Genomic DNA, 16,575 nt, shown 5'->3' on the forward strand with positions numbered 1-16,575 from the left:
GTTTTTCGCTCCACCACCGCTCTATTTGGACCCTTTGCTTCCACTGTCCTCAAACTCAACACACCAAATGTCTTCTTTTCTCTTTTCTTTTTTCGGACCCTTTTTGAGTTCCAAAACTCGCCGGTCGGAAATGATCTAGAGGTGGCTGACTAGATCTGGAAATTTTCGGTGGTTTTACAGTGGTTGTTGTGAATTTTTCCGGCGAATTTTGAGTTTTGAAATTATTTTCCCACACTTTTTTGAGTAACCAAACATAAGAAATAAAACACTAAAGCTAGAGGATGTTGTCGGAGAGAGAGAGGTTGAACTTACTAGTGAAGGAGTGGCGAAAATGGTGGTGGTTCCCAGTGTTGGGCAGTGGCGGCAGCGTGGTGACGGTGGCTGAGAATTTTTTGTTGTTTTTTTTTTTAAAAAAAAAGACTAAAAGAGTAAAAAAAGGGATTCATCCAGTGTTTTGCTTAAATTTACTTTTTTTGTTTGATACTGATGTGTGAATCTCTCATTGGATGGTAAAAACCTATTGATTTTTGCCAATGCCTGATTGCAGTTATCTCTTTTCTCTATTCTTTCTCTATTTTTTTAAAAAACAATTATGACTCAAACATAATTTCAATATGTCTCTACTTTTTTTTTCTCAATATCCGTAATTTTGAAAAAGTTTAAAAAAATACAAAACAAAAAATCACACACTCAAACATCTCCTAATTTCCAAAAAATAAAAGGAATAGAAAATGGTTCAAATGGTAAATTTTTTGGTGTGGTAGAAGAAATAAGGGACCAATTTCGATTTACAACTTTTCCTATCACGTATTAAAGTATTAATTAAATGATTAAATTTATCTTTTCCTATCAACTTAAGCATTTAAGACCAATGGTGATTTAACATTATATCAGAGCAAAAGCCCTAAGTTTGAATTATGTCCCTTTCATTTACCTCTCATTTCAATTAAATATTCCACGTGATGTGTCTCTCCTATTAAATGAGAGTTTGAACCCACAAAGTATATTAAAGTATTAATTAACTGATTAAATTTACATATTTCTATCATCTTAAACTATTAGGACAAATAGTGATTTAACACCACGATACTAAAAAAAAAAAAAGGTTCATGTTTTCTGCTTGAATGATATAATGTAAATCTCCAACTAATGTTCTAGGTAGTCTTAGTAAACCTAATGCCACGTGCCACTCCTCCATTTTTGTCCGCCTCTGCACTACTTCCCGATGCTTTCCATCGCAGCATGTGTCCCTCGGACCCCCGCGCTACCCCCGCCTATGTGGGCTATATTTGCTGCCACCCCTTTTGGTCTCAAGCTGTAGTTTCTCAACTCTCTCCTTTAAGTGTGAAAATGCGGTTGTAGTTAGTGGTTATTGGCTAAAACACTAACCGCAACTGCCTAGCGGTTATCAAAAATCTGCAAACCGCCTAGACTGGCAATCAGTTTTATGTCTTCTTCTTTTTTGACCTTTTTGCTGTTGGTGTCCAATGCCGATCGCCGATCATACAACAAATATTCAGATCGTCAACCACAAAGATTCAAGTCTAAGACCTAAAATAACAAATCAAGGTACAAATATTCAAATCTAAGAAGCAATAAAAGAAAACATGTTATAGGAGCCCAGATCTCACAGAAGACGGTGTTGATGGGGTTCATGGCAACCTCGTTCGTGGTCACTGGCTGCATCGCCAAACGCTACATATTGGACCATTAGTGAAGGCGACATAGGATGGCTTCGTTTTGTCACCCTGGTCATTGGCAATGATCTCGTCAACGATACGATCGTGTTGCACAGAGAGAGATGAGAGCAGGTTGAGAGAGCAAGAGTCAAGAGAGAGGGGAGGGTGTGCGGTGTCGTCCAAACAAGAGAGAGGGGATGATGAGAGCAAACTAATGCCTTTTTTCTTTTCTTTTTGTTTTAAAACCCTATACATCCAAACGATTAACACCAAAATGACATTGTTATATATATATATGTATATATATATAAATAAAGGCGGTTAGCGTACTAATAGCCTTTGTAAAAACCATTAGCCACCTCCGTAGGGCTGTTTGCAGTTAGCGATTTTTACGGTTATGCGGTTAGCGGTTATATATGGTTAGTGATTTTAACGGATTTGTAATTATACGGTTAGCGATTATAAGAGGACGATTATTTCACCCTTACTCTCCTTCACAGCCTTTCCATAGACGGTGCCCACTTTTTGTATATGGAAACTGTCAAACACAAATTTGATGTCCCCTAAACGTAAATCTCAAGCTAGGCACCTTCCTCGTCGGACATCTAGTTGAGCTCCTCTTTAGTGGCTTCGATCCAATTGTCCTCAATCTTATCTTCTCTGCTATGGTTTGCAATAAGAACCTTTCCAAGACGTCCATCTTTTGGATTATTTAAAAATGCAGCTGGTTCGGGAGGCCTCCTCCTTGGCCTGTGTGCTAATTAAGAAGATATTGGGTCAAGTCATATATTTCGCCCATTCCAAGATTTGTTTTTATTTGTCAAAGTATTGTTCTGAATATATTATGGTCTTTGTTAGGTCCCTTACCCCTGCTTTTGTATTTGTTCTTTTATTAACGCAATTTGCTGAACAAAAAAAAAAGGGCAATGTAAATGACATTCATTATTGCTACCCACTTCAACTTTATTGCTCATTTACTACTGTAGAAATCCAAACATCTCAGAAATGGATTACAGGGAGGTTCACATTAAACAAAGAAAATTGATGCTTTATTTGTTTAGACGTAAAATAGTTTTTAAAAAATAATTTTAAATTTTTTTGATTTTTGGTGAGAGCAAAAATGATTTTTGTTTGACAAAAAATACTTTGTAAATTTTGAAAAATAATTTACGCTTTTTAAAACCATAAATCATTTTTTTCAGATGGCAGAAACATTCGACCATCTTTTAAATGATACAGTCGACCTTCACGTTCAAGCAGTAGACCACAACCCTAATCTGGCCGGTGCCGAAATCTGACAACATCCAATCACTGTTGCTGGATTCCAGCGACTGAAATCTGGTCACCTTCACCGGAATCCGATCAACCTAGATTCTAACAGCAAGATCCGGCCAGTTGGCCAGATCCTACTAGCCGAGACCCGACCGTTCTGGCCAGATTCCAGCACAAATGACAAGATTATGGGCACTTTGGCCGAAATTCGGCCAACTCAGATTCCGACGAAACTGTCTGAATTCTAGCCTTTATCCCGAATTCTAGCAATAGTAGCCGAAATCCTGTTGGGCAGTGACGGAATCTTGTCACCGGCAATTTTTATATTATTTTACATTAATATTTATATGTTGTAAATAAAAATTGGTTTTTATAAGTAATAAGTTAATATAATCGAATGAAAATATAAAAAATATTTGTGATTTTTCGTACGCACCAAACACTAAAAAACGGTTTCAACGAAAAATATTTTCTTAAAAAAAAATGACTTTCTTAAAATTATTTTAGGTTAAAACAAACTAACATAAATTCTTTTGCATAGTTTTGAAGTTCATTAATAAAAAAGAGTTTGACGATAACGAGGGTAGTTGAAATTATTGTGGAATTAATGTTTTCATTGAAGGCAAGTCAAACTCCATTTAATATATGGTCTAAAAATATGAAATTTGAACAGATTAATTACTTTTTTTTTTACAGTAACAATTTAATTTCTTTCATTTGAGCTTCTCTTTTCTTGTTCTTTTCTCAATGGAACAACTTCTCATTAAAAATAGATGACTATTACAGTCTAAAGACCAAAAAGTCTCTAAAAGCAGCAGAAGAAATAAATGAAGGCAATTCCTCAACCTAAACATGAGATAAACATTTTGAGGAAGCCTTTCTAGCTAGAATATGGCCCACTTCATTAGCTTCCCTACAACAATGGCTCCAATTACAAACTAAAAAACAAGAAGCTTTCTTTTTAATAGCATCTACAAAGTGTCCAATTCTATCAAGAGAGAAATCTGAATTGAAAAATGTTAGATTTACAACACCAATACAACAATTGTACAACAATCCCTCACATGAGAGTGGGTCTCAGTATGTGAGACTCACTCTCATGTGAGGGATTGTTGTACAATTGTTGTATTGGTGTTGTACAAGAATCAAATCCCATCTGAATTACATAAACATTTGATGACTTGCAAAGAGTCACCCTCACATTCAATGTTCACAAAACCCATTTCACAGCAAAAATCCACAGCAAGTAAAGCAGCCATTGATTCTGCACATAAAGGGTCCACACTAACCTTAGCGGCCCTGCATTTAGCACCAAGAACAGAGCCTTCCTCGTCTCTAATCACACAACCCAAGCCAACTCAGCCAGATTTTGAATTCAAAGATGCATCCCAATTAACTTTCACAAAGCCAACACTTGAAATTTTTCAAAATTTACAAATATTTGTCTCTTCGGCATTTGGAGTTGTTAACAAAGACTCCTTTAAATTATACATTTCCTACTTATTTGAACATGGAAGATGTTGGTTCAAGCTCCATAGTTACTAGCTAGCTAGGCTCAATCACTTCATAAATCAATCATGGACAACTCTAAGCTCGATTAACACCTGTGACTGATGTAATATCATTACTTCAACAAGGAAAAAAGAAAAGGCCTTACATTAAAAAAAAAAAAACAAGAAAAAAGAAAGAGTAATTACTTACCATATTATTCTTCTTATATGGGAAGTAATTGAGATTATCTTTTTAAATGTAAGACCTTTTTCTTTTTCTTTTTTCTGTCTAATCTAAGGACATTCTTTTATTCATTATAAAGCACATGCATTGGATTGGTATTTAATGCGACAAGAATTACAGTTTAGCACCAGTAATGAGATTAATTAAGCTTTTCTGAGTTAGATGAGCTCCATTTTAAGTGCATCTCCTAATAAAAAATGAGTTTCTAATTTCTCATAATTATTTTACCGTAGAAATAGTAGAGTACCAAGCATTTTCCATCAGGACTCAGGACAACACTCACATTAATAAATCCCGCACGAAAAAGAGGAAAAACGTGTAGTCGTCGCCAAATTTAACGCCCAGAACCGACAGCCCATGTACGAACAAAAAGTCTTTCTATGCATGCGCAGACGGTCCAAGTTTGTAGTGAGGCCTAGTGGGTGTGGGACACCTTTTCCAACACTACTTTCGCCAAAACCGTGTACTACGTACGTTTTAAAGAAGGAAAAAGAAAAACCAAGTCCGACGCAACAGGCAAGGCATAGGCATATCACTGTTTGAGATTTGGTCACAATCAATATCGTAAAAGCTCAGGAAAGATTTATCAAAGATTTTTTCTGCTTTTTCTTTTCTCCCTCTGTTAATTTACCACCTTCTATATTTGCAAGTTGCAACCACATTTGTACACCTCGTCACAAAGGGTAAAGAAGGAAAGACAACCAAAAAACAAAAAAAAAAGTACAGTCAAAAAAAGTAAAACCACAAGAAAAAAAAAAAAAGCAAGGGTCATGATCTCTTCTATGAAATTGACAAGAGCCGATCTGAGCCGTCAAAACTGGACTTGACTTTTTTTAAAAGTTTTGTTTACTTGCGCTTCACTCTAAAGCCGGATGATTAAAATTTAAAGCCCCAGCTCCATCTTACACGCGCCGCGGAACTCAGCCGAGCCACCACCGACATAAGCCTCGACCCTTCTCTTCTTCACGGGAACCACGTGACAGGCACGTGACACCGGCTCCATTCCCAGTGTTAGCTCCAGAGCTACCTCGCTGTCCTGACCCTGATGCTCATCGGGCTTACGCACGGACTCCGGCTCGGCCCGGAACAAGACTGAAGCCTCAGCCGTCTCCACGGAGATCATGCTCTCGGTCTCTTTGCTCTCGCCCTCCACATTAGGCGCAAGCTCCGACTGGTGGCTCAGGGACGACTCGTGGCTTGTCGATCGGTTCATCTCGTCCGTACAGCACCCATCCTCGTACCTGGGCTTCACGTCCCGAGCCGCGCCGTGTCCGGCTTTGCTGGCTCTCGGCTTGATCACGGAACGCTTGAATCGGCACCGAGTTCTGATCCGGTGGGGCTCGTTGGACGCGGCCGAGTTCTCGTCCTTGGACACGTGGCGAATGTCGTAGGCCTTCAGGGGCGGCCCATGGTCGTTCGCCGCGGCTTCCGACGTTATCGGCGTGATCGGTGCGCCCTTTAGCACGGCTTCCACGGCGGATTGGCAGAGCTGCCAGCTGCCGGACCACAACAACCCGACCGACCCATAAATCGGGTTCACTATCCTTCCACATGCCTCGTATAGCAAAGACCTAAAAATCGCTGTACCCACCAAAAAAAAAACGTTAATCACCATTTTCAGAAGATAAATCCTGTTTGGTTCATGCAAAAAAAAAAAAAACCTCCCCCCCCCATCCCCCAAAAAGTTCTTGACCACCTGAACTTAATGCTCACGTTAAATCTGAACCATTTTGATCAAGTTTTAATTTTATTTTTTTTTCAAATCGTATTAAAAAAAGGGTATGGAAGGCTAACCAGGGCGGAGGTGTTCAGGGCCGGCGTTGATGAGATTCATGAGGCCAGCGCGGCCGTAGAACTTGGCAAGGAAAACAGTAGCGTTGGCTTGGGACTCGGAGCTCTTGATCCACTGCAAACAAGGCCTGATACTGCAATTCTCACTGCACCCTTTGCGCAGCACTCGGCATCCATTACAGCTCATACGCATTTTCACTACAAACTGAACGAAGCAAAACACCGAAACAGAGAAGAAGAAGAGAGAGAGAGAAGGCTTGGGATTGTATGGTTTTTGTAGGTTGGAGGAGGAGAATAAGAAAGGTTGTGTGGGGTATTTAAGTGAAGAGGTTGTGGGGTTCGCCCAAGGAAGGTTTTCAAGTACTGGGGTACGCAGTTGTTTTTACTTTCCTACAACACTGGTTTCCACGTTCAAGGGGGATTGGGCATTGCACCCCCTTTTAAGCATTTAAAAAACCAAAAAACCAAAACATGGAAATCCTAGCATCACTCTCACGCACAGCGCGTTTGCCCAACCCCCAATCAACGTTTACGTAACAGTGTTCCCATTGGGGCGTAACCGCGTGTGGGGGTAAAGGTAAACAACAAAACTTTATGCGAACCACTCTTGGCATTCTTGGTCCCAAAATTAACCTTGTTCGGATTCATATATTACGGCCTCTGTGTACGATAGAGGAAGCAAAGGTGTGAGGGCAAGACGGTAGTTATGGTCTGAAGGAGACGAGCCCCATGGGGCAGGTGAGTCGGACAGTGGGAAGATGTGGTGGAGGATGGCATGCAAGTAGGTACAAAAATTAATAAAGGAAAACAGCGGCGCGTGGCGGACACGTAGAGGAGTCAGGGTGCGGTCGAATCGCCACATATCGTGGGAGCCTACCCCACCTGGAGCTCCCGGTTTTTCTAAGATTTTACAAAAACAAAATAAAAAACAATAATCGAAACTTGGAAAAGGGCTCCTGGTTTTCGGGAAGTCGTATTTAGGTCTAAAACTGCTTAGGGAAAAACCGGTGACCGGTTTCCGGTTTTGCTTCGGGACTATGGGCGCACTAGAAGACCCATTAGCCAACGGTTTTGCTCTCTCTCTCTCTGTCTCTCCAATTTCATGCTTATCTTATAAGACAGGATGTCAAACTAAGATTAGCTTATGTGGGGTTAATAAACATGACCCACGTGAAAACAATTTTTCAAATGGGAATTTTTCCTTTTTTTAAAAGAGAACATTTTACGGCGACTGGCTACTCAATCATTAATCGTGGCCTGGGAAATGTATATTTGTTTTTTTTTGTTCGTTGGACAGTATTTGCTTTTCTTTATTGTTTTAATTGTTTTTTTTTTTTCCTGTATTTGTTCTTTCTCAGTCGATTCTGCTCTACCGTCTCATTTATATATTAGACAAATATATATATATATATATATATTACATTAATCAATTTTATTTCTCATATTTACCAAACGAGTGAATTTTGACAAATACAAACATAGCTTGATGGCGAAAGATGTATCGTGTATATTACGTCTAAATTTGCAATATGATCATACCAATAAATTATTAGAGTATGTTTGCTGCATAATAAATATACACACTTTATATAACAAAGTTGATGTGAAAAGAAATAAATAAATGAAAAAAAGAAAATTTACATCAGCTTTGTTGTACAAAGTATGTACATTTGTGATATGAACCAATTAATACAAAACACAGAAATTAATAAATTGGCTGTTTTGAGTGAGCCAGAAACTTCCAAAACACAGTAAACTGTATTTACTTAACAAAATTCAACATAATATTATTCCATAGTTTGTTTCTTTAAATATACAATTAGGATAGCAAACTCACGTAGAAGTGTAACTCTGTTCTAGATAGAGTTTCACTACTTATATCACATTCCTTTAGCTAGATAATCCTACTGCTATTCAAAGAGAATTTTAAATGAAAACAACTTCTACTACTCGTCTTCTCTCACTATAAGAGATAAGACTCTTATTCAACTATTACTCCTATGAGATATATCTGCAATTTAGATATATCTCTTACTTAGATATAAATGTAATCCTTACAAATTATGATTACATCATTCCCTCCTACTAACCTTTTTCTTGTCCTCAAGAAACAATTACGAAAACTAAAGTACTGAAAATAAAAACTAATTAACACTTCAAAAAATATAACTTAATAAAAAAAATTAAAAGTAGGGCACGCATGTGCTTCACCTTTTAACCCATTGACTAATTGGGCCCTTTCATAAAAGTCGAACTCGTTTTGTTTGTACCCCTTTTTTTTTTCTTCGTTTGAGCCAAACAAAAACGCCTATACTTGTTTCTTTCGCATCTCTGTAACAGGTATCCAAAGCAGCAGGGCTGATGACGGTGCTTGGTGCGGTGAGTTATGGATCGGCGGTTGCAATGGCCGATGTGAGGTGATGGCAGTCAGACTGAACTGCGACGACGACTAGGAGCAATTTTGGTGGTGCGGTTTGATAACAGCGGAAGAACGGTGGTGGAGATTCCGATCTAGCATTGCTAGCATCGTTGAGGAGAGACGACGTTGCTGGAACCAATGATGTTTCGATCTACGGCTGCTCAACGGTGGTTTGGTGCGACGCCGGCATGGATGAATTTTTGTTGCTTCAACAACTCTTTTCTTCCTCTTGACAATGACAACCTGTGAGATAGGTGTTATGAGCAATGATTGGCTTGCTGGAGCAGGGCTTGGTGTATAAAAACTTTCAATGTTTCTCATATGCTCCTCCATTTTTTTGTTGGATTTTTCCTTCCACACGATAAATTCTGACTGCATCTTTTCTATCTTTGCTCGTTCATATTTATTCCATCAAAATTTGAAAGAATTTTCTCCTTCGTATTCGTGATTTCTTCCACGTGAATTTTCACCATTTGATGTTTTGGCAAGCATCTCGTAGATTTCTGTCATGCGATCTTGCATAGTTTGTCGACTCTTACGGAATTCCTCATGGTTATTCGATAAGCTCTTTATTGATTGTTCCATGTTTTACAGTCTTTGATCCATCTCTTCTTGTTGTCTCTCTTTTGTTACTGAATGTGTTGCTGGACGGGTTGTAATGAAAAATCCCGAATTGCCCAAAAACAAATTAGCCAAAAAAAATCCAAAATCAAAGTAAATATTCAAAATTTTAATATAATAGCATAACAAATACATAATAATATAAACTAATAGCAAAATAAATTAAGCATAATTAATAGGGTATAAGAAAAATGAGTACCTCACCTTTCAGGAAATCAATGTTATCTCGAGGGATTTATTGAAAACAAGCCAAATACAATCAGGTGTTAGTTGAATGTTGCAAAATAATAAAAACAAAATATAAAATGAAATAAGAAATGAAATAAAACAATAAAAGGGGAGTTGTCTAATTTTTTTTTAAAAAAAAAAAAATTGAAAGAGTTGCATTTTAATTAGTACCGCAGTTGAAAAAGGCACACCTAGTTTTCACTTTGCCAAATAAATTCCGGAACAGGATCCTCTCCATTTACTTATAAAGGAGGGGCATAGTTGTCTTTTTACATTTGTATGGAGTGTAAAAAGACAACTATGCCCCTACTTTATAAGTAAATGAAGAAAAATGGAGGGGATCCAAATTCCTAAATTCCAGTACAACTACAATAAATTTCACACTTACCTCTTAACTTCATCACACTAATTAATTGAAGTATTACTATCTTAATATGAGCATAACCTATTCCAAATAGAATAGCCTAAAACAAAGAATATAAATTGATTATTGAAGTCATTGGCACCTATCGATAGACAAACTATAAAATAAACGTCTTTTTTATTTGTTTTATTTATTTTTCTCTATTCCTAAATTTTTTTTATATTTTATATTTTTTATTTAATACAGATTTAAGGGCGGTACGATATTTTCACAACTACAAGCACTCTTTTGTATATTTTTTACCGGGTAAGATTAAGATAGATTCGAGAGTTGTGTTGCGCGGGCTTTGCTTGGTATGTAGTTAACAGTAGGAGTGTACAAGCGAGACAGTTATTAATGGCTAATAACCAGTATCCACTAACCTGATATTCAAAAATAACCTCAACCAGATAACTGTCTAGGTCGGTTGCGGTTACCGATTATAGGATATTAAAAAACCGGTTATAGCTCCCCCCATTGAAACTTTACTTCTGTTTCCTTCCACAAGGGCTATAGAGTGGAAGATGGAGCTTTGTGTCGTTTTTTATGGACATGGGAACAAGGACGGAGGGAGGGGGGGTGGCAGGGGCCATGCCCCCCCCCCAAATTTCCTAAAAAAAAAAATTTAAAGGTGAGAAAAAAAAAATCTAAAAAATTAAAAAATTTAAGGTAAAAAAGAAAATTTAGCTTACTTGGCCTCTACCCAAAAAAAATTTTCGGCTATTAGCCCCTGCCTATAAGAACTTCTGACTCCGTCCTTAAATGGGAAGAGCAAGCTAGTAAACAACCGTCGGTCATTGCTCATACTAAGCTAGAAAAAGGCTCTGGCCCAGATTAATCCAGTAGATGATGACGGTAACTTCCAAAATCATGTTGCGTCGGTGCCTTCAAGGTGATGGATAAGGGGACAAAGCTTCGAGAAGAATGAATGGTGAATCAAATTATACAAGTCCACTAATATTTAATATTTAGTATTGAATATTGGATGGCATGATACTAGTAGTTTAAAAAAAAAAATTAACAATGTATGAAAACCGGTTAATCTGTTTATAACAGGATAACTGGCAGTTACGATTATTTAAAAGCAAATAACCGGATACTCCAGTTGAGATTGCAGTTATGAAGAAATAATCGTAACCGCAATCAGTTGAACACCTCTAACCAAAAGTGATATTTTTTTTTTAATTTTTTAGTTATCGTGTGGGAGGGGTGAAAACTTTTCGAAAATTTCATATTGTTGGGCCCTAGTAAGGCCATTATATATATATTACAAAACTTTCTAACCAAGAGTGGTATTTTTTTTTTTTTAAAGTTATCGTGTGGCAGGAGTGAAAACTTTTCTAAAATTTCATATTGTCGGGCCCTAGTAAGGCCATTACATGTATATATATATTAAAACACTAGTAGCAGTAACCTTATATTAGTTCTCTTTCCAATATTTAGAGAAAATTTCATAAAAAATATCAAAAAAACCTCCCACAGCAGATGCCTTATATTTAGATGAGGGGGTTGGAAATGAATAGTAATTTTCTATGTATATATGTCCACTATTCATTCTCTATGTATTATTTTAATATAAAAAAAAGTATATTTAATTGATATATGAAAGAGAGAAAAAGTAGGAAAGATAAAAAATAAATAAATAAATAAAAAAAGGGTAAAAAAATAATATTTAATTGATATAGGAAAATGTAAGGGAATTTATTGTGAGATATTTTTTTTTTATAGAAAAACAAAAACTAGTTTTGTTTCCTAAATATAAAAAAAATGATTGAAAATCTGCTATTAGTGCTCAACCCCTGTCTATAGAGATAAGTAAATCTTCTCTCTATTTTATTTTAATTTATAGTCAACATTTTTAAATGATGGACCGACATATTCATGATATGATATTATATATATCATTACATACAACAACATAAAATATTAATTATAAAATAATTATTTTACATCTCAAATGAAATGAGAGGATTCTATTCCTCAAGAAAGGTCAAACACAAGCATAATGACTCATGAGCCATTATCCCAATCAAGTAAATCCTTTGATTTTGGCTCCGTCTCCCTGGAAGTTCGAATTAATTTCAAATACATAACACCCTAAGGTTATGTACTCTTGAATGATGATTTCTACGGCACATCAAGAATCTCTTGTATGATGGATTGACAAAAACCAAATATTCATAAACAATTTGGGTTCGGTTTAGAATATTGTATTTTTATTCTTTTATTTAATAAATAAATTAAACTCAAATATAATAATACATTCTTGAACCAACTTAATATCTTTTTTTTTTTTTTCTTTTCTCTTTTTATAATAAATCTTCAATTTCATTAATTAAATAAGAGAACCTTGCTTAGTAAGGACAGTAGAGGGGATGTAGGACTGGTGTCCCCAATCCAAATTTGATCCAACATGAACTTTATGCTCCGTTTGTTTCGACGTAAAATGGTTTCAGGGAAGTCATTTTTCTAGAAAATATTTTTCGCCGAAAGCATTTTTCGGTGTTTGGCGCGTACAGAAAATCACAAATATTTTTCATATTTTTATTCAATCATATTAACCTATAAAAATTAATTTTTGTTCAAAACATATAAATATTAATATAAAAATCATCGATGACGAGATTCGGTCACTGACAGACAAGATTCTGACTATTTTTACCTGTTTCCGACTAATATAGCCAGAATTTGAGATAAAGGCCGGAATCCGGACAGTTTCGTCGGAATCTGGGATTAGTTTTGCCGGAATCCGGCACAAAGGGCCGGATCTGGCCAGATCCGTCAGGCCAGCCGGCCGTTCTGGCCAGATCCGTCAGGCCAGCCGGCCGTTCTGGCCAGATCCGGCCTGTCGGCCGGGATCCAGGCTCTCTGGCCAGTTTCGTCAGAATTTGGTTGACCGGATTCTGGCGAAGGTGGCCGGATTCCGTCGCCAGATTCCGGCGACATTAACAGAATGTTGTCGGATTCCGATACTGGCAATATTTCGATGGTGGTCGGCTGCTTAAACGTGAAAGTTGACTGTGCTGTTTAAAATAGATCGACCGTGTCTGGTGTCTTCGGAAAACGATTTTTGAAATTTACTAAGCATTTTTTGTCAAACAGAAATCATTTTCCGGTTAACTATTATTTTCGCCCCTACCAAACACCGGAAAATGCCGAAATCATTTTTCAGAAATTATTTTACGCCGAAACAAACGGAGCATTAAAGTAGACTTTGCTAAACCATGAGCTGACCGGTTCGCATCTCTTCGAATGTGAAGCACCTCAACAGATTGGAAACCTTCCAACAGGGTCCTGGTATCTTCAAGAACCTGACCGAAGGAGCTCCAACATGGTGACTCAAACCTGAGAGCTGAAACAACCACTGAATAGTCCCCTTCTAGTACTAGCTTTGAATAACCCATCTCTCTACAGAGATTGACTACCCTCCAAGCCCCCAAAGCCTCCGTTGTTGAAGGATCAATAATTGAAAGGAATGATCGTCCCCAGAGCCGCCACCACCTGCCCACCACAATCCCGCACCACCACACCAACCCCCATTTGTTTAGACTCCTCTGCCAAAGCATTATCCTAGTTACACTTGAGCCAATCGGGGGAGAGGTAAGACTGCACCTCAACAAATTTATTGCATGTTCTTGATTTATTATTAATGAAGTCATTCTATTCCATAATATAATTTTATGTATGACCCCAATATAAATATAAGGTGATGAATTTCTTGTAATAAATATAATTAACTTAAATAATATAATCTTAATATAATTAAGTAACTTATTAATAAATAGTATGAATCTCTAAAACGGCACGAAAATTTAGTTACGGTATTTATTCTATGTTATGTGGTTAAAGTAAATTTATCATAAAGCTCGTAAACGACTTCAAGCATGTTTAAAAAGTAAATGAATTAAATTTAAACATTTAATTTAGTTTATTATAAGATTAAACTTGATTTGTACCCATTACGAAATTATGCAATCTCTTGTATGGTAGGTAAGAGTAAAAGAAAGAAAAATGAAATACTTATAAAGTGAGTTATAATGTCCATTTTTTTTTTTAATAAATTATTGTCCCCACCAATAATGATATGCAAATGAATACCCTCATATTTACTATTGTAGCAAGAGACGGAGACTCTAAATTTTAATGTGCATTGAACTGTAGTCACTTTTATATTGAGTTGAATAGCCGTTATTAAAACTGCTAATCAAAACATCATAAACAACTATTTTAACAGACACTTAATTCTAACCATCAGATCAAATAATTATTAATGATTATTTAATAATAACCATTAGATCATAATTATTTAATCTCAACCATTAGATCAAAGTTGATTTGATCTTGCATATTACTTTAGTGATGGTCCAGTAAATCCAACCACTGAATCTACCTACGAAGCATCTTACAATCTAGATCAAACTACCAGATCAAATGATCCTTGGCCGTGCAAAAAATTGGTTATGATTAGATAACTTCGAAGCTTTGTACTAAATGCGCCACTAATGCCCTACAACTCATTATCATGCGCTTCGCGCCATACTAGAGTATACACATAAGTGCATACACCCAAACATTATTCTAAATGCTTGAAGTGTGTTGAGTCAGATCAAACTACCAGATCAAATGATCCTTGGCCGTGCAAAAAATTGGTTATGATTAGATAACTTCGAAGCTTTGTACTAAATGCGCCACTAGTGCCCTACAACTCATTATCATGCGCTTCGCGCCATACTAGAGTATACACATAAGTGCATACACCCAAACATTATTCTAAATGCTTGAAGTGTGTTGAGTCTTATAAATGCCAATTACATTTTATTTTTATGTGAAACTCTCTCATTAATACTTTTTAATACCTTCTATTTAAAACACTCTTAATACATGTTAATTTCACTACCAAAAATGGTTGATTCTAGTCGATTTTTTCTAGATGGTTTTGAAAACCGTCTAGAATTATAGTTTTACAGTCGGTTTTATAAATCTGTTTGTAAAGTTACAAGTGGTTTGGTTAAAACCGTCAGAAAATTAATTTTCAGATAAATTTTGAGACGGTTTTCTTTGAAACCGTCAGTAACATTTTTTTTTTGTTTCTTTCTTTTTAAAACAAAAGCCATTGATCTCTCTCTCTCTCTCTCTTCGGCCAACATTTAAAGACGGGAGACGGGATCGGGATGACAAGATCTCGCGACTGTAGAGAGTGGGTTTTCGGCTAAATCTGTCAAACCTACGCCGGTGTACGTGCGTGAGTTTGACAAATCCGGCCGGATCCAGCTGAAACCCATGCTCGGCCGGATCCTTTTTTTTTTTTGGGTAAGTGAAATTCTTAGGTTTAATTTACATTTTGTGTTTTGTTTTGTGTTTGGATTGTGATGATTCACGGCCGGAATAAGGGGTTGTGAAAATTTTTGGGTTTAATTTGTGAAGGATTTGTGAAATTTTTTGGTTTTGTGCAAAAGCTATGCTCAATGTGGGAACACTATCTTCGTCGTTGACCCGGCGACACCGTTGACGAAAATGAATCGAGATAGAAAAAAAAAATTATGGAAAAGAAATAAATAATTAAAAAAATATATTAATTAAATTAAGATATATATATATATATATATATATATATATATATATATATATATATATATATCGAAACAGGGAAACAATAAAAAAGAAAAAAATAAAGAAATTATTAATTCTGGACGATTTGCCCAAACCGTCCATAACTCAGATTAGCGACCAATTTTTTTGGATGGTCAAACCGTCTGGAATAAACCGTTTGAACTTTTTTTTTGAGACGATTTTCTATAATTTCTGGATGGTTTCAAATGGTCCAAAATTCTAAATTTTTTAATAGTGTTTTGATAATACTTTAACATTGTAAACGGTCCTTTTGTTTTTGGAAGAAATACCGTGAAATAATATCAGTTTACCAAAAAAAATAAAAATAAAAAATCAGTTTACCCATGCGCCGAAAAAATAAACGGAAGTGCACAGCACGAGAGTGACGCAACAAATGACGCGCGATTATTTTCCCACAATTAAATTCCCGTAAATATTTGATGGATGGGGTAAGATTTTTATTTTTATTTTTTTTATATTTATTTATTCTAATTAATTTTAAGAAAAAGTTACATGGATGGGGTAAGAATTTGAATGAAAGGGAATGAGTCACCCATTTTCCTCAAAATGTCATTTATTCACTAAAGTGTATATGTCCTCGTTGTCCTAGTACTAGGAACACAGTACAGTTAGGCTTGATTTAATTGTTCACATATATAATTATTCATATCTTGACTAAAGTGGCTGTTAATTATTCACATCTTGACTGAAGTGGTTGTCCTTTCCTTTACCGACTAATATCTTTTGTTTCAAAATGATAGTTTAATCGATTCGATTGGGGATCACGTTTTATGAAGCGGATGTTACTAGTTTGAATT

The 16,575-nt window shown here is 36.2% G+C and overlaps 1 protein-coding gene across 1 annotated transcript; it reads right to left on the reverse strand.

Moving 5' to 3' along the window:
- Window positions 1–5,267: 5,267 nt before the first annotated feature.
- On the reverse strand, window positions 5,268–6,872 carry LOC133859252 (LOB domain-containing protein 41). The gene is made up of 2 exons (XM_062294589.1): window positions 6,480–6,872; window positions 5,268–6,266 (listed from the first exon to the last, which is right to left on the reverse strand). The coding sequence occupies exons 1-2, from the start codon at window positions 6,667–6,669 to the stop codon at window positions 5,569–5,571; spliced, it is 888 nt and encodes a 295-aa protein (XP_062150573.1). The 5' UTR covers window positions 6,670–6,872; the 3' UTR covers window positions 5,268–5,568.
- Between the last annotated feature and the right edge of the window lie 9,703 nt (window positions 6,873–16,575).

The sequence above is a fragment of the Alnus glutinosa genome, chromosome 2, assembly GCF_958979055.1.
Source record: "Alnus glutinosa chromosome 2, dhAlnGlut1.1, whole genome shotgun sequence".
NCBI lineage: Eukaryota > Viridiplantae > Streptophyta > Magnoliopsida > Fagales > Betulaceae > Alnus > Alnus glutinosa.

What these genes read in the sequence shown, in the direction of transcription:
- LOC133859252 (XM_062294589.1), bottom strand. Translation starts at nt 6,669, where the DNA reads ATGCGTATGAGCTGTAATGGATGCCGAGTGCTGCGCAAAGGGTGCAGT. An exon ending in CCCTGAACACCTCCGCCCTG is followed by an intron (nt 6,267 to 6,479) that starts GTTAGCCTTCCA and finishes TGGTGGGTACAG; the next exon opens with CGATTTTTAGGTCTTTGCTA.